Raw genomic sequence first — 24,224 nt, 5'->3', positions numbered from 1 at the left:
ATCCTTCAAGAACCCTAAAACGCATGAAGACACATGGAAAAAGACGGATCAAGTTATTTGAACAAAGCTGATTAACTAGCCTAATGTTTTTGTCTGAAATCACAGCTGCTAGGAACTATGAGACTATTACTTATGGGATTGTTCTTTGCTGCGTGACTGTAATACTAAAGCAAAACCAAGTCTTTGTGTGTTGAAATGCTCTTTCTCCTCTTTACTCAAAATCAGTAAAGCCTCAGTTGAATTGCTGTGTCTGGGTTTGGGCACTTAAAGATGTGAATTCATCAGAGGATGTACACAGGAACAAGAAGGACTATCAGAGGTTTAAGAAAGATGAGCTACAAGTAAAGTTGTTTAACATAAGGAAGAGGCTGTTATATGGAGACGTTACAAGAGTTTTCAGACTGAGGAGGTCTGAAAATTAAATTTAAATTTTAAGAAATTATTTTAGAAATCAATATTATCATCAGTAAATGTAGTGAAATATTGAAATAAATATCCTGGAGATGCTGTGGCATTTCCATTGGAATTCTTTGATTATTCTGTTTTTTAATTAATTTTGGGGAAAAAATCCTATAGATGAAGCTCCACTGGAGTTAGGTCCCCCCTCTAGAAGCATTCCAGAAGGGATCTTCATGACTGTGTGGCTGATGCTTCTGGGTGATGCTGAATTACAAATAAATGTTAGTCCTTAATATATATTGTACATATCGGTCACAGGCGCATCTACTGTTTTTTGTATGCGAGGATTTTGTGGTGGATGCTTGGTCTTGGCCACTCCAAACGGTCAAAAAACCCCAGTGTTGAGTTGGAACCTGTTGCCCCCAGCAGCATGGCTGTGAGTCTCACATGCATGTAGGCAATGCAGGCTCAGGTATTTAAAGATGCACACACCACTGCAATTGCTAGCAGCAGTCCGAGGAGAAGCAGATTTATCAGATTTTCACCATCAGCGTCTGCTGATGCTCTTTTGCTTGTCGCCTTGCTATCAGGTTAGTGGTCCATACTTGCTGTCTAAATTTTCAAACAACCTTTGATGGGGTCGAATGCATACACTTAATTAGGAGGCTGCATCCTTTAAGGTCTGAAGGCTGATAAGTCCTGATGCACTCCCTGAGGATGGGCTGGGATCACTGGAACAACCTAGTCTTGGAGATAACCTCTGACATATTTTGGCATGTCTTATGCAACAGTAAAACTTGGTCTGAACTTGAAGCTCAGGAGCTCATTCACGTTCTTGGCACAAACCTGTGATGTCTTTGCGCTCAGATGTTTTGCCTCTTGCCAAGCTGTCAGCACAGATAAGGCTTCCATAATTCTAGGGATAACAGGTGTGTGCTGAAATATTTTGTCTTTTTTTTTTGGTGATAGGTTGCTATAATTTGTTTGTTGCTCTTTGTTTACTAATACTGATTGAGCATGCAGGGCAGCACGTTGGCACTGTTTTTAAATGGAATAAGACCAGAACACTCAAATCGTGACTAGCATGTTGTTATTAAGTACTTGTAATTGAAGAGGCACTGATATGCTTGTTCAAGCACAAGCATGCAAGTCAGCAATTTGGAGACCTAGTTGTAAACTGAAACAAACGTTAAAGATTGGCCTCAACACACATTTTTTTTGTGATTATTTTTTAGCCTTAGACTGGTTACAGTAATCTCTAAAGAAAGCAGTACGATCTTGTATATTATTTTCTTTTCGAGCAATTTTCCCTGGCCCCATTCTCTTGAATTATGTAACCTATATTTTAGTATAACAACTACTTTCCTACTGTATTACTCTCTAGGGAACAATTTTGCATTAGTAGGGGGATGAACAAGATGACCTCTTAAGTCTTTTCCATCACCGCTTGCTGTAATACGGTGCTGTAATATTTGACCTTGTTACGCAGCCTTTTCCCTTCTGTAACCCTTTGACTTTTACAGAAGAGCAGTCACAGCGTTTTTTGGACATTCAGAAGTGCCCTTCTTTGAAGTTATCAACCCAAAGTACTGTTTCCTGCTCTTCAGAACTAAAGAGCATATTAGTTCCTTTTGCATTGCAGTGGAGACGACCTGTATAAATAAATCATTGTAGGGAAGTACGCTACAGTGCCTGTTCCATAGCCGGAATGAAGAGGCTGAAAAGGCAGAGAATCTTTATTTTGTTAATATGTTGGCAAGGCTGTAACTTTCGAATATGCCTTTCTGGTGTTGCTTTTTATTTCAAGGAAGGAAGGAGGACCGAGCTGTTTGGGCAGTCTGTTCTAGATCTGTACTTTATCCATGGACCTACACAGTGTACTTACTTCACTGCTGTTGTTTCCAACAGCAGGATTTCCCCGTGTGTCCAAAGTTACCAGTAGGTATCAGACTGGACGGGAAATGTAACTGTAAAGGGGAATTCTGTATTCTAGTTTGCAAGATGTCCCATTTTAATTTTTACTTCATAATTTAAGTAAAACCTGCTCTCCTGTTGTGCTCTCCTGCTGCTGGGCTTACTTATTGCTTATGTCCTTTTTTCCACAGCAGCAGTAGAAGACAACTGAGACAGGTTTCTGCAGTACGGAATTGGGAAAACAGTAGCGAGCACGGAGGTATAAAGCTAAGGGGAAAAGTACTAGTCCTTTCTGTCAGCCAGCTTCACCCTGCTCTCAGCCTACAGCAGCTTATACGTCCTTTTGCTTGCTTATGAGTAAGCAGGGCCTTAATACACTAAGTAAGATTGAAATGGAAATAGCGAAAGGAAGTTTTGACTCTCTCAGTTTTTATCATCGTAGCATAATGCAGTGCAGCAGAGAGTACCAGCTTCCATAGCTGTAACCCCCAGGATCCAGCAGATGAAAACTAAGGTTTCCTTTTGCACTTAACTATATAAACGTGTGCTGCATTTTAGCATCTCCCTTTAGCGTAAATCGTTGGCATTTGTTTGCCATAATGTGTAGATAGTGTGACAAATGTTCTTCCTAGTTCCACATGCATGTGGATGGGTCTACAGGAGCAAAGGGACAGAAATTGAGAGCTTTGTGAAGGGGAAACTCTGGCTAATGGTTTCTCCGTGACACATGGTTTGCTTGAAGCCAAGCAGAATAATCAGAAGTTTGGTAGAAGTGGTCGAGAGGAGAGATCAGTTTAGACCCATTAGGCTCCCAGGGTGGAGTGTGATGAAGACTGGAAAGCCCCTTCTACCAGCTATAAGTGTAAAAACCTCCTTCTTTTAAATCTCACTGAATTACTTAGATGTTGCTGTAGTTTATCTGTATGTTGGTAATGAATTTCAAGCATTGCCTAGAACCTGGAACCAAGGTGGGGCAGTCTCCAGGGCGTTCAGAATTACATGTTCAGAAGGAAAAGGACCTACCCTGAAGGAATGACTTCTGTCTCTCTGTTTTACACAAGTGATTCAGTTTCTCACTCAGTCTTTCCATGCTTCCCAATACGTTTAGTTCTCTGTAGGTGATCGTTTAAGCATTACTGCTTTCTTTAAGTATTACTGTTTTCATATTAGTGGCACTCCAGACCTTCACCTCTCCTGCTGTCTGTTCTCCCTCCTACTGACTCCCCTCTGCTTTGCTGTACTCTCCTTGTGTTGTTTCTCTGTTGTCGCATGTCCCTGATTCCTCATCCTCAGGGTCATTGTTTTTCTCCTCGGTCCTCTGGAGTTTTCTTATTGTTACTCCTTTTCCCGCAAATGATTGAATCTCATTTCATCTCTCTTGGAAATACAGGAGCAAGAATCGGCGTATGCTTCATGGGGAGGACACTTGCACCTGGAGGAGTTGGCTACCTTTGTCACTGTATTTAAATGTATAATTGTTCCTGTGCTGACAGTTTTATGTTGATTCCCTCGTGATAGAAGTTAGGACGTTTGGCGCTTCAGAGAAATGTTCAAAAAAAGGTTAGCTCCAGTCCTTCTTCCCAAAGTGGGGTTTCTGCCCTGTGTGCTCTCCCCATGGAAATCCAGGGGACTGTTTGTGCCCCTTGCTTCTTGCAGCAGCAGGAAAGCAGACTTCGGCCCTTGAAGAGGCAGGAAACTCATTAGGCACGAGTGTACAGAATTGCTCTGACGTGCTGGCTGTATCGGGTATTTTTCATTCCCCGTGGAGATCCCACCGTGGCGTTCTCCCTGCTTGCCTGTCCAAAGCCACGGGCTCCCTGGGGTTTGCAGGTGGCTCTTTGCACCCTCTGCTTTAAGCCTCTGCCAGCGTGGTTTTAGGGTACGGGCTAGGAAAGGATGTCCAAGGCTATTTTTTGGCTTTCCCTCCTCCCACTCCCCACCTGCAAGTCCTTTATGGAGAAAGGGAGTAAGGATGCAAGCTAGAAGGGGAGCTCTTCTCATGTGCGGCCGTAACAGGATCCTCTCCCCACAAAGGGTCCCGCTCTCCCAGCGGGGGCAAAGGACCCAGCTCGCTGAGGGGACCCACTGTCTCACATAATTAGCTGAGCAGCTGCTGCGTGTCTGAATGAAAAGGAGGGCAGGGAGGTTTTGCTCTGACAGGGAGCCGGAGCGGCATTCCTTGGAGGCAGCCTGCACATTCCTCCAAAGCAGTCGGCACTGACGGCGACGTGGGCTCGGCGTTGCGCAGCCAGGCTTCCCCACGGTTGTACACGGCCCCTTGCTTGGCCTCGGGTCCTTTATTGTAGGAAAACTCCTTTTCCTCGGTAACTCCTGATCGTTTATCCCTGGATCAGCGGGAGAATATATAGCTTGAGTTCACATGTGATGCGTTGCGCTGATTAATGCATGACTAACTATTTATAGAGAGAAAATAAGATCAGATTTGAGAAAAAAATGAAGATTTGTAATATGCAAAATGAAGTAATCTCAGCAGAAGCAGCAACTGTGTTAATGCAATAGGGGGCAATGTGCCTGTGAATGAATCCCTTCTCCGTGTATTTTCTAGGGGGTCCGGGACGAAAAGGAGAGTGCCTTGTCTGGCCGACACATTTATGACTGGCTTTTGTGGACAAAAGCAAAACTAAAAAGAGAGCCTGTTCCTGGCACAGGACCCAGGTCTCTTCTTAGAGGACTGCTTTAATTTGTTTGACATACAATGAAAGACTGGCACACTGCACTAATTAGTTTTATATACAGTTGTTTTATAGATCTGCAGCACTATATGTACCCGGGGGCCCACTCGAGTAACCCAGTGAAGTCTACCAGGCTGCTTTCTGAAACCTGTTCACAGGATTACACCCCTATGCCTGACTACTTGCCGTGCTGCTCAAATTTTTACCCAGTTTTATAATTGTGTAAATCCATTCAGACAGAATAACACCCATTTAAAACTGGAAGAGTGTAGTAATAAACTTGGAAGTGGAGTACTTGGCATTCACAGAAAGATTTATTTTTTTTTTTTAATTGTTATAAACATTCTTCTGGGTTCTTTATTTTTTTTTTTCCCCCCCATCAGTGCTGGTGGAAACCTAGGCAGTTCATTTAAATTCTAAGAGACTATTGCTATTACTTCTATCACTAATATTTCTTCCTAGTGAGCACTTGAAATAATGTTTTATTTATTGTTGCAGGGACAAGAATTAAGTTTTTAGTTTCTAAGTACTAGCCTGTTTGCAAGTGGCTAGTGGAGGCCAGACAATATTGCTACTTCTGTCCCATGCAAGGACTTTAGAAATGAATGGCAGGAAATGTTTCAAATGTTGTTTAATTAGGTCTGCACTAGGTACCCTGCTAATGTAATCAAACATGGAGTTAATCTCCCTTTTATGTTTTTGTAAGGAAAGGAGCTTCATCTTGAAATTATAGTTTAAAGAAAAGAGGCATGGATGGGAGACGTGGAGGTCATTCAGGCAGCAGCAAGTGAAGCAGAGCAACTCCCATTTGTGTTCAGCCAGATGTTCAGGAGCCTTTGCCAATAGCTCAAAAGGCTGATGCTACATAAATTACTATATCCCAGGGACTAATTCAATGGGTGTGATGGAAGAGGAAGGGAGGAGGATGGTACCCTGTTGGTCAGAGGTCAGGTGTAACACATGGGACTGAACCAAGCAATATTCAGCCAATTCTGTTCTTTCTTTTATTATTGTGGATTGAAAACACTCGTTTTCCCATAGAAAGCAGAAGAGAAGTCAATACTTTCATTAATATAAAGACCAATTACTATTTTCTTTAAAAAGTCCCTTTTCCCGTGTAGTCGAAAAAGTTTAATACCCAAGGAAATTTGAGCTTCTGATGGTCATCTTTGAAAACATAGAATCCCCTTTGAAAGCTACCAGTGGTCCCATAAAATAAAGATCTTTAAAGGCTTCTCTTGCTTTCTGAAAAAATGCCGATTGCAAACCAAACTGCCTTGCCTCCACCTCCACGTTTGTACCAAATTCACGTAGAGGCATCCCTTTTCACCTACCATGAATTGTTTCCCTTTCCTCTCCAGGAGAGTTATTTTTACAAAAGTAGAAGCAAACAAAAACCTGGAGTAATAAATAATGGTTTTCTTTTAGAGTGTGAAGCCTTCTCTCGACCAAAGTGTGCTGCCTTTGCAAGAAAATAGGCAGTTGTGGGTTGCTCTCTCATGTGTGTCCATCTGTATCACAGCCTGGTTGTCTTTGACACCCTGCCTGTAGAAAGAAGTGGTAAGCTAAGGGAATCTTTTTGTCTTTCAAGGATATACACCTACCCGTTATGATGTGAAAGATAATTTTAACAAATGTGACTCTTGCTTGTCACAGAAAGGTAAATAAAACTCAAGGCCATACCAGTATCTGGTTTTCTATCAGATAGTTTCACAAGATTTGACTCTGACTTTGGATGTTTGAGGTTGGCAGTGCTGATGCTTATTAATTTTTCAGGATGTCCTACAGTCTACAGATAAAAACCAGGGTTTCAAGGTTAATGAAGTAATAGCTCAGCATCCCAAACAGCATTGCTCCATCAGTGGGAAGCCCATGGAGGGACAAGAGTGCCTTTTTTTTTTTTTTTTTTTTTTAAAATAAAATAAAGAAATAAGCAGTGCCCTCTAGTGTTAGTTAACATCAGAGGGAACCACCAGGGGAAATTTTCTATCATCTTGCTATCTTCAGTTAAACCTATTTCACAGCCACAGATGCAGCTATTTCTTGAAGGAAAGTAGTAAAAAAGAACTGCAATAGCACAGCTTATCAGGACATAACTGCCAGAAATGTCATCAATAAGTAGATACAGTCAGGTATCGCAAACTCCCTGGCCTGTTTTATCTTCTCTAATCTTGAAATGTGTGAGTGTAGTATGTCTCCAACCTGTACCTGACCTGGGCAAGGATGAAAGATGTGTTTTACCAACGGGCCAGAGACTTCTGAACATTCAGGGAGAGATGTAGCAGTGAGTGTTCCTGCTTTGAAGTTCAGAGTTTCAGTTTCTGGCATAAAGCAGTCCTGGTGTACACGTATTCAAGCTTATCTACAACACGTTACAACAAGGCAGTGAGCAGGTAGGTCTTCTGGGCTGTCCTTGGAGCACCTCGAATTTTTTGCTTCTAGTGATAGTAAGCAGGTTGGACTCCTGTTTCAAAACCACAGGCATCATTCGTTTCAGTTAAAGACAATTCTGCCAGGGATGCACTGTGGGAATTACAGTCACCTCTGTGCTTTAGCATGGAAGGCTATTTCTCAGTCTGTTTAAAAGAGGGCAACGCTTTAAATTGCTAATGTAAACCAGCAAGCATTAAAAAGCATTTGCTCTCTGGTTTCTGAATTGTCTTCAGTGTGAAAACATGGTAAGCAAATGTGCCTTTCCCTCTCTGTTTTTTTAATTTGATTTTCTACCATAGAGAAAGAGCTTACGAGTGATTATTGCCTTTCAGTTTCTGCTGATGCATTTCATAGCCTTGGTTGCAGTCTGGGGCTTTTGGGATGAGCCCCGAGGTCCCTGTGGTGTTAAAGCTACTGTTGACAAATGGGAATCCTGTAAGGCCTTGAGAGCATCTTACGGAGTGTCCCTGAGCTGTAATCTGTGTGTGCATTTATCATTTTCTGGAAAACAGCACACAGAAATACAATACAAGTACAAGGTTTTATGAGGTGACCCGTGCAGTACCTTGGCTTATGCAGGGTTTCCTGCCCTGGGCGAGGTTCGCCCTGGACTGCGGTTTTCTAAACCAAAACATCTTCTGATGTGGCATGATGCTGAGGAGTGACAGTCTCACTGTCCTCCTTGGGTTATGCTCTGTGAATGTTTCTGATGGCTGCCAGCACGATAAGAAGTGGGTGCCGAGACTTATGTAGGTGGTCAGTATATTGCCTACGTGTAAGGATATCAGGTGAAGAAGGTTAGGAACTTGTACTTCTGAGCTGATTCAACAAGATCAGCTTGACATGAGGAGGGATCTGTGACCGTGCATTGCCTCTGCGTAGATTGCTGCGCCCTGGTAGCAGATACCCGAAATGAGATGACTTACCTGGGCTGTTGCTCCTCAAAAGGGGTGTCAGACCCGCTCAAGCATTTGCGACACGTGCCGCTGTCTTGTTGCCCCTGCTGTTGCCAAACTTCATGCTTCCAGTAGTTATTGATTCTTCAGCTCTAATGGTAGACCCCTTTTTAAGCTGCAGTTAATAACTTCTGTCCTCTTTGCTACATGTGAGCAGGGAGAGCGTTGTTTTTGCCGATTGCCAAGGATGATGTTACGCTCTGTGAAAAGACCAAGGAGAATAATGTTTGGCATTGTTCCTCTGAGACGTACCAAAAATCTGCACGCACCAATGAAAGCAACCAGCGTTGTAGTATCCTAACAATGGTTCGTTAGGACTTTACCGCGGGCCGGGATGATGATTGTTCCTGTTTAAGACCAAGACCAACAGATGGCATTTGTTAGGACATTGATATTTACGTACAAAGTTGCCAACACTTTAAGAAGCGGTGCCTTTCTTAATTAAGATGATAATGTACTGCCTTGTTTGGAGAGATTCTGCTTGTAATGATGCTGGTGAATTATGAATAGAGGGAAATTAGTAATAACAAATGCCAGATGGAGGTGTCTTTCAAAGAGGAATATTTTGTGTAATATGGCATGTAAAGTTGACAGACCAGGTCATAAAAACCCTTTATTATTCTTTAAGCTTTCCTGACAAAATTACTCTTTATCCTGCCAAGAAATGTAGTTTCACATGCCAGTGCGTTTTTAAGTGAGAGTAATTAAAGTATGCCTCTAAGTTTATGGCTTGAAGTGAAATCGTTCCTCCAATGTTTTGTCAGGAATCTATAAACAGTGCAAGGAAGGAGACAACTTATAACAACAATAGATTTGCCAGTTCTACATATTCTGCCTTTGAAATCAGAGGCAATTAGGGATGAACAAAACTACTTTCAAAGTTTACCAAAAAAAAGTGTAAGTTTTGCTGAAGTTTTACTTCACGTTTTTTCTTTGGTTGACGATGACTTGGGAATAAGAGACGTTTTTCTAAAATTAAAACCTGCCTTCTTTGATTGAAGAAAAAAATGATTACTGAGTTATAAGTGCATCGAATCCTCCAATGCTAGGCCTTTTTTGTTACTTCCTGAGAGAAGGAAATAAAATTGATTTTGTAGTGTAAAGTAGTAATTAGAAGAGAAGTAGACAAGGGCAAGTAAGAAATAAAACTTTGGGGGTTGATATTTAATGTTCTCATAAGAACATTCCCACTCCACGGGCATTCCAGCTTTGATCTCATGACATGCTGGCTGCTGTCCATCGCAGAGAAGGTCCTTCCGTGATGGTCTGTGGGTGAGGCAAAGTGTGTCATGGGAGGTGACCGTGAAGATTTGATTTTCCTTTGTAATTGTCCTCAGATTGCATTAGTGTAATAAAATTCAATTTAGGACTGTAGAAGCGTTGCATATAGTCTTTCTATCAGATATGCCAAACGTTGTAGACCAGGAGGATTTGAAGAACATACTTTCTGCTCCATCCTTCCATAGTCACAAATCACTCCCAATATGCAATAATAAACTTGAGATGTACACTCCAAGACTTCTTCCAAAGGCACAAATGTTTTGGCAGGGTTCAGAAAGGTAGCAGAGGAGTTGCTTTTGTCTTCTTTAAATTATTTCTACAAGTATGCATTAGTATGGGAATAAATGAAGTAATATATTTCAGTATTGGATGATGAAAAGAAGGCTTCTGCTTCATTTAGAAAAAGATCGAGATCAGTTTTCATGAGAATAAAACACTGTTTTGAATTATGCTTAGAACAGACTGTCCGACTATTTCTGGTATTAATGTTCATTGCTATTGCAAAAAGGATTTAACAATAGAAAGATGAGAACATGAGAAAAGAATGTCTAGAGGGAAGGCAGTCAAGGATGGGATTCAGTGGCTCTAGCTTTGATAACAATAGCAAAGAGTGCTCTCAGTTGAGTCTTTTGAGACTAATCTGGTACTGTCAATAAACCCTAAATTTACCTTCATGCAGAAAGAGCAGTATTTCTAGGCATTTTCAAAAACTCCATAGAGCATTGCTTCTCACTGATCTTGTTAAAGCTACTGTGAATTTACCTGGGAGATGCCATCTGCAGTTATGGACAACTAAACCCTGGTTTTACTTTACATTTTTAATGAATGAGTCCTGTAGATATAAAAGACAAAGCTGCTTTCTTTAACAGCAGTGTACCTAGTGAGAAACAAGCACTATGACTCTTCCACTCCAACTCTTTTGAAAACCCTACTACTTTTTTGCCCTGTTGTTGGTTTTGTTTATGCTGAACTTCTTTCTGTTGCTTTTTTTTTTCCCCAGAAAAACTTTACAATTCCAATGGACGGGAGCTGAGACGGGCACTTTTCTCCTTGAAACAAATATTTCAGGTGAGCAAATAACGGCTGTCCATTCTGTGATTTCTTTTTTTAACGTAGGGAATAATTTACAGGTTCTGGCAAAAGTGAATTTTAAGACTTCATTTGTAATGTGCAATTAGCCAATTGCTTCTTAGGGTCTTCTCTCTTTATGGTCTACAAGCTTTTTCCTGTCCCTTCAGTGTGTCTGAAGGCAGGACCAGATGTGGAGTTATGGCAGAGTTAGTGGTTGGAACCTGCCAGGAAAGGAGAGAAGAAAATTGGGACTCTTACGTGGAAACAGGCTGCTCATTAGACAGTGGCATAGTTCTGTATCAGGAAGACTGGGAGGGGGATGTGAAAACAGGAGCTAGGAAACCATGGGTTGGGGTGATGGCCCAACATTGGCCTAGTAATTGACAAATAGACTAGGTTTAAGCCACATCAAAAACTGAAAAAGGGTGAGAGAGACATGGGAGAGATCTGATGAGGAGCCAAGATGTAGTGGGATTGTTCTGAAGGTGTTAGAATTTAGGTTGAGGTTAGAGGAAATGATTTATTGATTAGCCGAAAAGATAGTTCATAGAGCTGAGGAGGGTATGGTAGTGACTGATGAATTTAAGTTTAAGGAAGGGCATGGATTTGAATGTGAGTGTTCGTTATGGAGGAGACCTGAAATCAGCAGGATTTTGGGTCCTGTGGGGAAGTAGCCAATGTGATAGGCAAGAGGTGTGGATGATAAGAAAGTGAATTGAATGAAAAGCTTGGTTTTACTGGATAAGGGGAAGGACTTGGGAATGTTGCAGGACTGGAAGGAAACTTGTTGTAGAGAACAGGTCAGGAAAAGTGGAAAAGAAGACATTGGTGAGAACTAGAGCATACTGCCAATGTGATCCTAAAATGCAATTCAGGATGACACATTCCATTTCTAAATGGAATATAAGTGAAATCAATAAGAGCATCTCTCCTCCTTTACTAATGGATCCAAATGGAGGATGACAACATATAATGTTTTTCAGCCGCAACAGGTAGGTGCAAGGGTTTCAAGCTGTTAGTTTAGTGTTTTTTGCTTTGTTTTAAATAGACATTTATTCTAAGAGTAACAACGTTTAACAATTCTGCAAGACTGCAGAATTGCAGATTTCCAAAACACACAATGCTTTCTACAGGTGTCAAAGTTAAGCATTCAGAATTTAGAAAATGCCAGAAAGAAGATTTTTCTGAACAATAGGAGTAGATGGTGAATGGTAGACCATTTAATAGAAAAGTTTGGCAGTTGGTCTTCTGGGTCAGAAGAAAGTCCTTGAAGTTTGACATTTTTGGACAAAGAAGGAGTTCCAGCTCTGAAACAGTCTGGTCATCTCATGGCCACAGATTGGGAAAACCATTGTCTCTTCAAGGCATTCCCAGGGAAAGACTGTTTGAGAGTCACCATGATGCAAGTTGGGTTTCCCTGTGAGCTTGCCAAGTGGATGGACTGTGTGCTCAGAGGAAATTAGGCAGGTTTCCAAGAGTCTTTTCTGGTTTCTTCTCTTTTTTTTTCAGCTCAACTGTTTCTGGGAAGTATTTGTATTTCTTTGGATTTACATATTCCACAGGTTAATCTTGGTATTCACACATATTTAGCAGTGAGTGCTAAGCCTCTCTTCCCACCCATCCCACAACTCCCATACCTCCCATCATGACTTTTCCCAGTTTGGGTATTCATAAATGTTCTCTTCCATGTAGGTTATTTGAAGTCTAGTAGGTAGTTCTGAGCACGCAGTACCCGGTGCTTCCAGTGAACACACCAGTAAGATATCTGTCTTCCAGCTGATCAGCTGTTTTCACAGAAATGTTGTTTAAATATTTATCCTAATAAATTTTATTGAAGTTGACTGGGTTGAAGAATAATGATAGGGGAGGGAAAAGTAATCCACACAAACCCATATCTGTATATGAATTTAGTTTTTAAGTGAAGCCTGTCTGACAGTTTCAGAACATAATTTTCCCTGAAGAATTCGACATCCCTGCTTCCTAATGTATGTGATACAGAAGGGAGTTTGGGAATTATCTGTTACAGCTTCAAGTAGCTACTTCTGGTAGAACTGTGGCTGTTTGTCGAACAAACGTACCCTTCAAAAAATCTTCATATACTCTCAAAATACAGGTTCTCATTAGTGGATAATCGGGGCTGGAGAGTATTCATATAATATGCTCAAGTATTTGAGGTAGTACACTTCAGACTGGAAAATGAGACCCTGTATGATGTAAATTCCTGTTTACCTGTCAACGTCGCTGTCCTTAACAACGGTTACTGGCATTGCTAAGGGCATCTTTTGAGTCTGATTTTAGTTTATCTCATAATGAACCATGAGAGAGAATGTAAGATGATTTTTCTATCTGTTTTAGAAAGAAAAGCTTTTTCAATTTTTTAGTGAAGAAAAATACAAGTTAATATTATAAGGTTATGTTATAGACCAAACACTATTGTCCAAAAGGTCATACCAAATATATTTTTTAGTCTATGACATTGAAGTATGTCAGGATTAGAAACGTGTCATCTTAAAAGCTTTTTAAAAAGTATATTTTTCAATATAAGTATCTGTTTGATTTTGTATCTCATTATATTTAGTATTTTAAATTCCTTAAGAATATAATATTTCGGAAATAAAATGTTCACTTCAAAACCGGTCTTTATTTTCATTTTAACAAATTTTCAGAGTGTTATGGAGACTTCATCATGTCTTTAAGTGCCAAGACCGTTCATAACAGCATGTTTTTGTAATCATTTCATCATAGCTGAGTTAATTTGGCATGGGTTCTGTGTCAGTATCATTTTTAATTTAAAGAGCTTCAAGGTAGTGTGCAGTCTTTTATTTGCATTAAGTGGGAACAAGCCCAAGTTTTACATCAAATATGAATTCCAAGTAGTCGGAGCTCTTGCTTTTTCACGCGAGGCCTCAGCAATATTAGCAATGTTTGGCAAAAGCAATGCTTTTTTTCCGGATTTTAAGTGAAAGATTCATTTGGCAAGTCCAAACTTGGAATTTCTCTTTGGTTTCTTCTGGTGGCTGGTTTTGGCAAAATGATAAAGGTTATGTGGAGCATTTTTCTTTGATAGTAAAGCCATTTTGTTCCTGTCATTCATTCTGACGGGTTGAGATAGCCACACTCATCATCTTTTGCTGGACTGTACTGCAGTATTCTTCTGATTCACCGTTATGCTTTTTGGCGAACAAACTTAGAGAGTAAGGAAAGTAATCTTCAGACTAGAAGTATCTGAAGCACTTGACCTTAAAAGAGCTGAAAAAAAAAGATATATAGATATAATTGACAACCTGTTGGAGTACAGTTTAGCTCCCTTTAAAGGTATTTTCTGACAGACTTCTGGGTTGCCTGGTTCTTGTGTTTATGAGAGATTCGTGAATTTTGTGCAAAGTGCTAACACCTCCCAAAGGCATCCGGGGCAGAGTCCAGCTGAACATGGCACTTATAAAATTGGGGTTGAAAAACATTCTTGCATTTCCTGATTGTGCTATCGTAAGAGAGATAAAAATACAGCTGCTTAAAACATTTAATTCAATATCCATCTTAAAAGCAGAAAAATTGGGTATGAGCAATATAATATATATGTAAATAGTGCTGCGCAATTTACGTGGTATTAAAGAAGCTTTTTGAACAAGACCTCTGATGTGACTAGATGTAATATAAAGCAGGCATGCTTTAGAACCTATAAACAAAAGTGTGCCTTGTCGTTACAAAGCATTACAAAGCAGAGTTTCAAATCATGCTGACTGCATCATTTCAAAATCTGAAGTAACTGCATAAGAATATGGTGCCGTAAGAAAAAGAAGAAAGCTATAAAGCATGTTTTAAGTCTGTTGAAATCTATAATCACATGTAAATCTGCTTCTTAAAGTTTTGGAAAATATTTTTAATCAATCAATGCATTAGGTTTTCTGGAAAGCAGACCTAAAGGGTATATTTTAAAGTGTTAAGGAAAAAAGCCAGTTTTCTTTTAGGACTGCTTTCCTCACTAAGCGTCATTTGACAAGGGCAGGAGATCTCCCACTATTTTTCTTGAGGAGCCTATGTTCCCGTTTTGTGTTGTGATCAGAATATCAAGCCACAAAGTTACAAAATTCTCGTACAGAATTTTCTTCTATTGTTGAGAAATTCATTAATCATTGAACAATTGAGCTTTGTGTAAAACGTCACAAAGAACAGCTATGTAGGGGCCGTGGAAACATTAACTAGAAGGTGTTTGGATAGACACAATCTTATCAGTGAGTGAAATCGAATGTCACACACTTCAGCTGCTAAGGAGTCATCAATCATCCTTAGGGGAGCAGGAGGAGTCTTCTGTGTTTGCCTCATTGATCTCAGGGAAGGAGGCTGCTCCTTCCCCTCTTGCAAGCATGACTGATGACTCCTTAGGGTCTGAAGCTGTGTGACACTTGATTTAGGGGCTGCTGTCATCACTTGTGAGGCAGCCTGCCACCTCTCCCCTTTAAGAGCCCTCTTGGAAGGGTTCTTGATTAAGTCACGAAAAAGAGAGAAACCTTCATTTTCTTCCCAAATCGAATTCACTGTAGTTCCGCGTAGCAGTTTACATATCTGTTTCATTCTGTTTTACAAAGGATATGTCTCATTACTGTTTAGAGATTATAAATAAATAGACATGACACATTAAATGTCAAAATCAGTTTCTCAATTTCACTGGCAAATAGAGAGGCTTCTCCATGCCTAGACAATGTTACGGGCTGAGGTCTAAACAGTTCTTAATGAGACTATAAAATGTGAACTACTTGCACCACAAGGATAGCCTAAAAACTTGGGAAGCCGCCATTATTCGTTCTCTAATTTGTACGTATCTTTGAATTGAACCAGGAGAGCTTGTTTTGTATGGAGCCTATCTACTTTAGCTTCCTCAGGTATGTAATGCAGTGCATGAACATTGTTCGATCTTTTGCTGAGCTGCCACGGAGAATATCCCTGATAGAGTCTGGTCTAGGTGACTTTTCTAGTAATTTATAATTCTGCTATTAACCGGGAGGAAAAACCCACAGTGTATTCGTGTATCTGTTGTCTACTCGAGGTGCAAAGGTTGGAATTCTGTCCCTATCGAGTCAATGGCATAAAATGTCTCTAGTTTCAGTGTTATTTTTACCTGCTGGTTGACTGCATACCAGTAGATGGATCATGGTAAACAAACGGAGATGGTGACAGCAGGACTTTTTCTGTTCATTTCCCGCTAACTGCTTTGTCTTTATGGGGGGAGGTAACCAAAGCATTTCTCGCTAATTTTTATATAGATTACTCTGATACTGAGGCGTGACTTATTTTTGCTTGCTTGCTTCTGGCACTGACAGGGGAAAAACAGTTATCTGGGGAAAAAGATCCTATAATTACCTACGCCTTCATTAACTGATATAACAAAATATTGAAAGCAGAAAGTTACTTCCAAATGGTTCAACTTGCTGAAATAGTAGTAGAGTTTCTTTTCCATGTTCTTTCTTTCCACCTGTTTTAAGAATTGTAGTACAGTTTGGTTCCCTCTCCTGAAAGAACGGAATACATCAGTTTATTGCTTTGTGCAACCCAAACAGGTAGCCCACCGTTTTCAGGGGTAGAACTTGATGGTAATTCTCAGGTGAACGTGGCATCATGCGACTGCAAAGTTAAATGCGGTGAGAGCGCTAGAAGCAAGCAGTGTCACAGTAAGGTGGCTTTCTGCCTGCAGCTCCCTCACCTGATAGAGGGATCAGGCAGGTTATGTGAAAGTAGAGAAGTTAATGACCGAAGTCACTGAAGACCATGTTCAGAGTAAAGGGGAGACAGGACTTTATTGGAGAAGGTGGTGGTGAAGATCAGGCAGGATCACAATAATTTGATCTTGGTAACTCAAGAAAGCAGACTTAAAGAAAGAACATAAGTGTGGCATGGGAGCAACTTTGCTGTACAGGCTAAGCACTCTTTCCTTTCTAAATTTTAATTTGTCTTTTATCAACTTAAGACATGAGTGATTCTTTGGGAATCTCCATAACATCAATTGAAGATACCTTTGGTTTTGTCTTAGCAGTGCAAACTTCCCTACGTATAAGTGCCAATACATCTTTTACAGAGTGATTATTTATCAGAAAAGTTTAGACATGAAAGACCATAGACTGATTTTTCTCCTTGGTCTTCTTAGAGTTTGCTGTATGGATCCAAAAGGAAGAAAACCCTTTATGAAGGGAAACCCAAAAGCTTAAAGGACCAATTCTTCATTCATATACAAATGAGACGCATTTCACTAAGGAAGAAAAAGTAATATATAAATGGGAAATGGGTGTTAATAAATGATGTGTTGGACTTTGATAAAATAATACAAATATGAGCTGAAAGTTTTCAGGTTGTAAATTTATTCTTTTTTTATGGACACCCAACAGGAAAGAGCAATTATTCTAAGAAGTTACTTTAATTTCAGTAGACAAGATTACATTTTAAAAAAAGGAAAAAAAAAAAAAAGAGATTGTTAAGAAAGTTTTAAACTTTTAAATCTTTTCATGAATCTATACAATATTTGTTGTCTACCTGCTACCATACTTTTCCTTCTGGTTTTGTTGGCTGGAACTCGATGCTCTAAACATACCTTAACTGTGTCTAATAAACACTGATTTGACTTTGAGGAATCTCAACAAATCTAATAGAGCAGGATTTGATTTTTATCTATTACTTATTTCCTCAAGATTTTTTTTTATATGCTGCAGGACAGCTACTGGGATAGCTACATGGGTACTGCTGGGTATCCTCGGTATCTGCATACCTGTGATTTAAGGAATTCAAGAAATTTGATAAAGACTTTGAGAAGTCTTGCATTACTGAAAAGCTATTCATACAAATATGTTGTTTCAAGTTTACTTTTTTAGAAATTTGGACAGGTGAAAAAAATCCAAAGATCTCTGAACCTCTTTCACATTAGAGTATTTCCCAATACCCTCAAGCTTGAAGAAATTCTGTCTGTAAGACAATTGCATTTTTGTTTCAAGGTATTAATTATTGGATATGTATTCACGCGTTTTAATTTGCAAAGTAATGTTAACTGTTACAATATTTATTTTGCCCCCATGTATTCTTTCAACTGTCTAAAAGAAATTGCAGAAAGGCATACAATTTAAAATGTGTGCCTGTGTAAAGGAGGTGTGAAGTAATAAGTGTTGCAGCTTCTCTGCTTTGCTAGCACGAAACACTGGGAAACGCTGTATTTGTTTTGCTGGTATTTTTAGCGCAATACAAAATGCATTCTTGAGAAACAACAGAACATTTATTTTCTGGACTGAGAGGATTTCAGAAGGGAGACTACAGGGGATTAATGGCTGTAAATCAAACACTTTACTTTGGGGTGAATTTCTGTATCTCTTTTTTGGTGCCAAGGTGGCATCCATAAGCAGTAGTGTGGTATGTGCTAATGTGGAATTCCGTAATAAGCAATAGTGTGGTATGTACTCGAAATGTTTTGATCTTGGAAAGAAAGAAAATTTATTTTTTAATGCTTTAATGGCATAGTGTTATCATTAGCTGGCACAGATGTGCTTAGAAGGCTGGCAAAAAAATTGCTGGCATTTGATGATTACTACTTAGGCAGCTTGACTCACAGCAAGCATATGCAATGGAATTGATATTACAGGGTGAATTTTCATTGTAATTGTCACTAGAAACCAAACTTTGCATTGCAGGCTGCTTAGATTACCCCACTGAAAGTAAAGGGGGACAGTCATTTTTGTGCATGCTGTTGTAAAATGTTGCTCTATGTAAATAGATGCGAGAATAGGAAGAAAGGGAACAGTATAAAAATACCGATGTCTTTATATCACATTTTGGTCATGCCTCTGTACAGATGTACGTGTAATGAGTTGGGAAGGTGTGAAGTCTGGAGGAGAGAAGCAAACAAGGAGTGTGGAGTCAGCACGGAGGAGTGCAGGGAAAAGCTTGGAGGGCAGCGGAGTGGAAGCTGCGGCGCAGCCAGTGAGGGCGGTGGAACGGCTCAAGGGCATTTGCAATCAGCAGGGATACCAAGGGGAAGGAGCTTCCACTGAGGGACAAGCCGGCTGCTTGGTCCCCATCAAACCGTTCGCCCCTAAAACGCTTCTGCCACCGCCTCGGCTACCTCTGGCAGCTGACTGCAGTTTGGGGACATCCCCGTCCAGGGCACCCTTGTTCTCAAGGAGTTCTTCAGGGTGTGCTGGTGGGAGCGTGGGGGAAGGCAGACAGCAACTGAACTTGCCTAGCATCCTTATCTTGGGGGAGTTTCTGAGTTGCCAAGTATCAGGGAGTGAAAATACTTGTCTTAGAGAGATGGACTCTTGGTGACAGCAGGTGACTCTCCTCCTGCTACCCCTGAGAGCTGTGTTTGGTTCATCTTCTAAAAGTAGTGTCCTGACTCAAAGTAGAGCAGAGGTTTCGTGGTTTAATACAAGACTTTCCTGCTTAACCACCGACTCATCCTGTCCATACATAGAATTGTTTTGTAGCTGCTTAGGTAATTTAGGTTGAAATGGCAGTACAGTCTTGAGGGACTCACAGGACTTAAGTTTTTGTATGTATGTGTGTGTATATATATGTGTGTGTGTGTGTGTATGTTTTGGGGATGATTTCTTTCCAGATTTGTCTGCAATAGATGACTTGGCTCTTAAAATTGACTGAAATATACAGTGACAATTGAACTAGATAGTATCAGGCACTTCTGGATTGGCAATCTAGCATTTTAATTATATCAATAATTTTGGAATCCAAAGAGCAGAACTGTAGTTTGAAGTGTGGGAAAGTAACTATAAATTATGTCCTGGCGGTCCACGCTCCTTCAATCACTTCCTGACTATGTTTACTCAGTTTTCAAGCCAAAACGAGCTTTTCTAACTGCAAACATTGCAAGCCAATCTTGATCTATAAAATGCAACCTGTTGCTTAGCCAGTAAAAAAGCTGGACTCCAGAAATGGTCTGGGATTTCTGTTTCTAATAGAGCGGAGCATAACTCTTATTACTACATCATTGTAGTCTTGTCAATGGGAGTAATTATTTTGCTGGTAACTTTAGCAGATGGTGACGCATACTGAAGGCAGGTAGCAATAGTTAAAAATATTCTTGTGGAGACTACCGTGGTATATTTCTAATGTAGACGCTGGGGTTGCAGAGCTAGGCAGCTGAAAGGAAGACTGAGAGGAACTGGCTGTTCATTTTCCGTTGCACCTGGGGCAGAACATCATATAAGCATTTGAAATTTTCTGGGGAACCTGTGGACACGAAAGCTCTCACGTAATGGGAATGCATTCCGGTCACAGCCCTGCGTTGCTACATTGCTGCTGCTGCCCAGGGCAGTCAGGTTAGGAGCGAGCTATGGGGTTTGGGGTTTTTTGTTGTTTTTTTTTTTTTGTATACATGAGGGTTTGCCAGAGCCAGAGGACCGCTTGGGAAAGAAGATCAGAAGATTTCTATTATCCTTGCACTATTAGGAGTAGGAAGGGTGGAATAAGGACCTACCCATCATGGATGCTGTTGCTAACAGAAACCTGGATTTTATCATTCTGCCTTTATTCGCTTAGTAACAGAGGAGACTTTTCAAGTATATTGGGCAATAGTCCTGCATTTTACTTTCTTGTGGTGGAGCGCCAGATGTATTGTCATTTGAGATTTATGTCAGCAGAAGCCTGCAGTTGCGCGTGCTTTGCTCTTTGACCTGCATCCTCCTTCCTCCCTTTCCTCACCAGTCAGCTGCTGTCCCTCTGCCGCTAATTTACATCCCCAAATGAATGAAGCTTAATCTCTAAACCTTAATCCTCCTAAAACCGGCTGAACTTTGTGATCCTATCTTGACTTTGCAGGAGATTTTTAAAAAAAAAAAAAGGGGGGGTGTGTGAAAAAATGTCTTTTCACTTCTAAAGAGGGTGGCCATCATTTTTATTTTTGGGGGGACTTCCTGCAAGTGCACCGGCATTTTAGTGATCCATGTATTTTTCCTTGTTATTTTATTTTTTTCACATTGACCATCATCGTCTGGGGTTTCTGTTTTAGTTCTGCCTCCTTGCTGTGCAGCGTGTTCTCCTGGCAGGGGAATCTGAGCAAGAGGGGTTTCCAAGGAGACCTTGCTGTGATGTAGCAATGTGGAGTTGGGACAGAGCACTTTCCCAGCATACTATTTTATAGATGAACATAGCAATGAGTGAAAATTTTCCTAGCTCCCCCTCTTAAAAAGTAGTGATTTTTACTTCAGGAGGCAGGCAGCGTCCGAATGAGCCACGCAGAAATGCCTGTAGGACTCTACTGGTATGCTGGCAATCTTGCCAGATTTCAGGCAGCAGAGGAGGATGCTCCTCCACTTTGAATCCGGTAGGTTTACATTTCTCCTCTTATCCTACATTGCACAGTGAATTGGCAATATTCATCTTGTCTTTTGCCTAGGTGAATTATCACAACGTTAAAATGTGAATGCGGTATATCTCTGTAAAGTTACCATTTTTGGTCTACAGACAAAATCAGAGCTGGCCTGAGAATCAGAGTTTAAACCTCTCTTAATAGGGATGTTGTAGAGTGACAGAGCAGAGAGAAGCTCTTCCTCAGACAGAGGGTGAAGTGCGTCAAACTGGAGCTCAGCGCGAGTACAATCCCCTCGTGTAAGCCTGCAGGCAGAGCTTAGCAAGCAGATTCCCATGGCTATGGCTGGTACCCCGGCTGCCTGTGCTGCTCTCACTTCTAGGCTGGATTATTGCAACTTTCACGTTTTGGAAAGTTTGGTGGTACAGAATGTGATTGCTGGCTCACTCAATAACATGTCATGTGGAGAGCACAGGCTGGGGAACCCCATGGTTACGTATTTAAAGAAATGGACATTATAAAATGTGCAATATTTAACTTTGTAATAGAAAGTTGAATAGAAAGTTGTAACAGAAACAGGAGAGAATTGTACAGCATAGCATTAAATGTGGGAATGCTCAAGCAACCAGAAACAATGGGATAGCTTATGAAAGGAAAGGAAAAAACCATAAAAATGAGGTTCTCCTTGGTGGAAATCTCATAGTCAAGCATCTCATTATGATTCCTTGGAAAGACAGTACTCTGCACAGCTGTTAGCCACGTAAGAGAGAAATATGTATGTGCATATCCAAATGTGAATATTCAGTTACTAATCCAGTTTCCTCAAATACTTGGCATGGAGCTTTCAGCAGTACTTGTTAGCTTGAAAAGAAAAAAAAAAAAATTCCCCTTGAGAAACTGCGTTCCAAAACCTTGATTCTTATTATGAAGTGAAGCAACTTTTTTGTGGTGTAAAAATCATTATGCTTTGGGTAAAAGTTTTCAGACATATGGCCCGCAGAAATCGCAGGCTTCAGAAAGATTTCTCTTTAACAGTATGTAAACAATTTATCTTTGCACATGGAAGCTGCACATCAGATAATAGGCATTCTTGCAAAGTGCGATTCCTTGTAAAAAAAAAAAAGTCTTCAGTCTCCACCTTCAGATAAGACCCTGCAAAACTGCATTAGAGAATATATCAAACGGTACAGAGACAGGAGAACGGGTAGGAAAGAAGGAAATCCCGCCTACGCTTCTTATTCTGCTATTGGCACATGACCATACTGTATAGACTGCTTGATCACAGGGTTTGTGGGGTCTTTTTAATAGCTAGGCTGAGCTATAGAGGTGAAAGTATGATTTGTGCATTTTGTCAGCCACATAAGCTTTAAACTCACTGGCTTGAATATGTTTAACATCTTTCTCATTATACATTGCACAAAAATAGAGCTCTACTTCGAAGTGACGTACATGATCTTGTTTTTTCTTCCTCTGAGATGCCTAAAGAAAAGAAGGGATATGATCTATTCCAAGTCTGTGACTGAACACGTAAAATATAGTTATCTGATGAGGCCAACGGTATCTTTTCATAAAGACTTAAAGTAGCCAGCCTTTGTGTTGCTGCACAGTCTTTTTGGTTGCAGAGCTTTGCCTGTGTTTTGCTGCTTTTCTCATCAGTGCCTTAATGCCTGCTGATTAAGGGGTCGTAAATCTTTGTGATATTAGCAGAGGAGTCCATTTCCATAGCAAATGACAACCTTTCCCTGCCTCCTTTTAACTGTTATCACACACAGGCGGCAGCTGCTCGTACGTATCATTGTCACAGACGCGCTGTATATTCCGTACAACGAATGCGCTCTTCCTGGAAACCTGAACCTCTTACCACTGCTAGAGAGTAGCCTTTACTCTTGAGGTCACCTAACTTGGCAAGTCAGTGAGTTAATGGGTCTGAAAAGATTATCCTAGACCAAAGTTGATGTAAACATTCTCCTCTCAATGTAGAACGTATGGGCTTGGATGCCTTTCATCTTTCGCTGCACATTCCAGATGTTTGCTTCTTTCCTCTCATCGTATATACATGATGGGGTAGATAATGTACTGAGTTCAGATTTACGTCTAGAGCATGATGTGTTTGTACTCCGCTTCATTACACCTTCTTTTTCCCTTTTATTTGGGAAAGGAGAAGTACCTTAAAAGCCTTTTTTTAGTTCAGGTTTGATTTGTTTATTCAGTGCTTTCCAAAAGCAGTCTGGTTAGAGTCCCTCATCCCCTTCATTTCCTCCGCTCTTCCCCTGCAATGTATCTCCTTTCGGTCAAGGATGACTCTATGCTCTATGTAGTGGTTTACTCCTTCAGCTGCTTTGAAAGAGTTCCAGAAGGCAGATCTCATAATTTGCTTGGGGAAGGTCCTTGTTTTTTAAAAAAAAAGAAAAAAAAAAAAAAAAGTCACCAACTTAAAACAGATCTTTAGCATGAGGTAGTTTGAGAATTAAATGCTGATTTTTCCCCAGGTGATATTCTAATATGCATTCACTCTTTAAGATTATGGGGAACATCTTCAAGTTATGATAAGTATTTCAGTTTTTATCTTCCACTGAATGTTAACAGTCCTTAATGGCTATGTGCTGTTAAAAATTTTATTTTTCTTTTGGGTTTGACCTGAAGGTGTCTGAAGCTGAACTACTGTTAACTTCTCTAGCATAGGGACAGGTTTTTTTTTTTTTTTTTTTTTTTATCATCCCAATGTCTTTTATTTTTCCCAAACAGGCATGTTAGGTCTATTAACAAACACCAGAATCCTCAGACCACAGTTATTCCTCCTTTTTCCTGTTTTGACAGTCTTACTTATTTGACCGTGAGTCAATCCAGAATAGATTTATTTTTTTTCCCCTCAACTCAAGGGTGATGTAAACATACTTGATGCAAAACCAAAATGTCTACTCAAATATCGACAAAAGGTATTTAAAGAATAAGGAAGTGTGCTCTGAGCTAGGACACCATTGCCATCTGAAAAAATAATTGTTTATATTGTTATATATCCTGTTTCTCTTAAATTAGACAATGGTGTTGTCCAATATAAGATGCATCTATTTGTCATCAGATTTGTGGAAAAACTATTTTGGAGGATGTTTTCCCCACAGCTTTCTTGATTCTGCAGTATGCTGCCAATTTCTCATAATTTGTAAATTTCTCATGAATTGC

The 24,224-nt window shown here is 40.2% G+C and overlaps 1 protein-coding gene across 3 annotated transcripts in view; it reads left to right on the top strand.

The window, feature by feature from the left end:
* FHOD3 (formin homology 2 domain containing 3) overlaps positions 1 to 24,224 on the top strand; it is a 387,204-nt gene that overhangs the window by 166,135 nt on the left and 196,845 nt on the right. For all 3 annotated transcript variants that reach the window (XM_010573877.1, XM_010573894.1, XM_010573885.1), the window contains exon 4: positions 10,677 to 10,744. In XM_010573877.1, coding sequence (XP_010572179.1) covers positions 10,677 to 10,744 — 68 coding nt within the window. The remainder of the gene's footprint in view (positions 1 to 10,676; positions 10,745 to 24,224) is intronic.

This window comes from Haliaeetus leucocephalus, unplaced genomic scaffold, assembly GCF_000737465.1.
Source record: "Haliaeetus leucocephalus isolate CR32 unplaced genomic scaffold, Haliaeetus_leucocephalus-4.0 Scaffold3, whole genome shotgun sequence".
Lineage (NCBI taxonomy): Eukaryota > Metazoa > Chordata > Aves > Accipitriformes > Accipitridae > Haliaeetus > Haliaeetus leucocephalus.
This window is presented reverse-complemented; position numbering and strand designations above follow the sequence as displayed.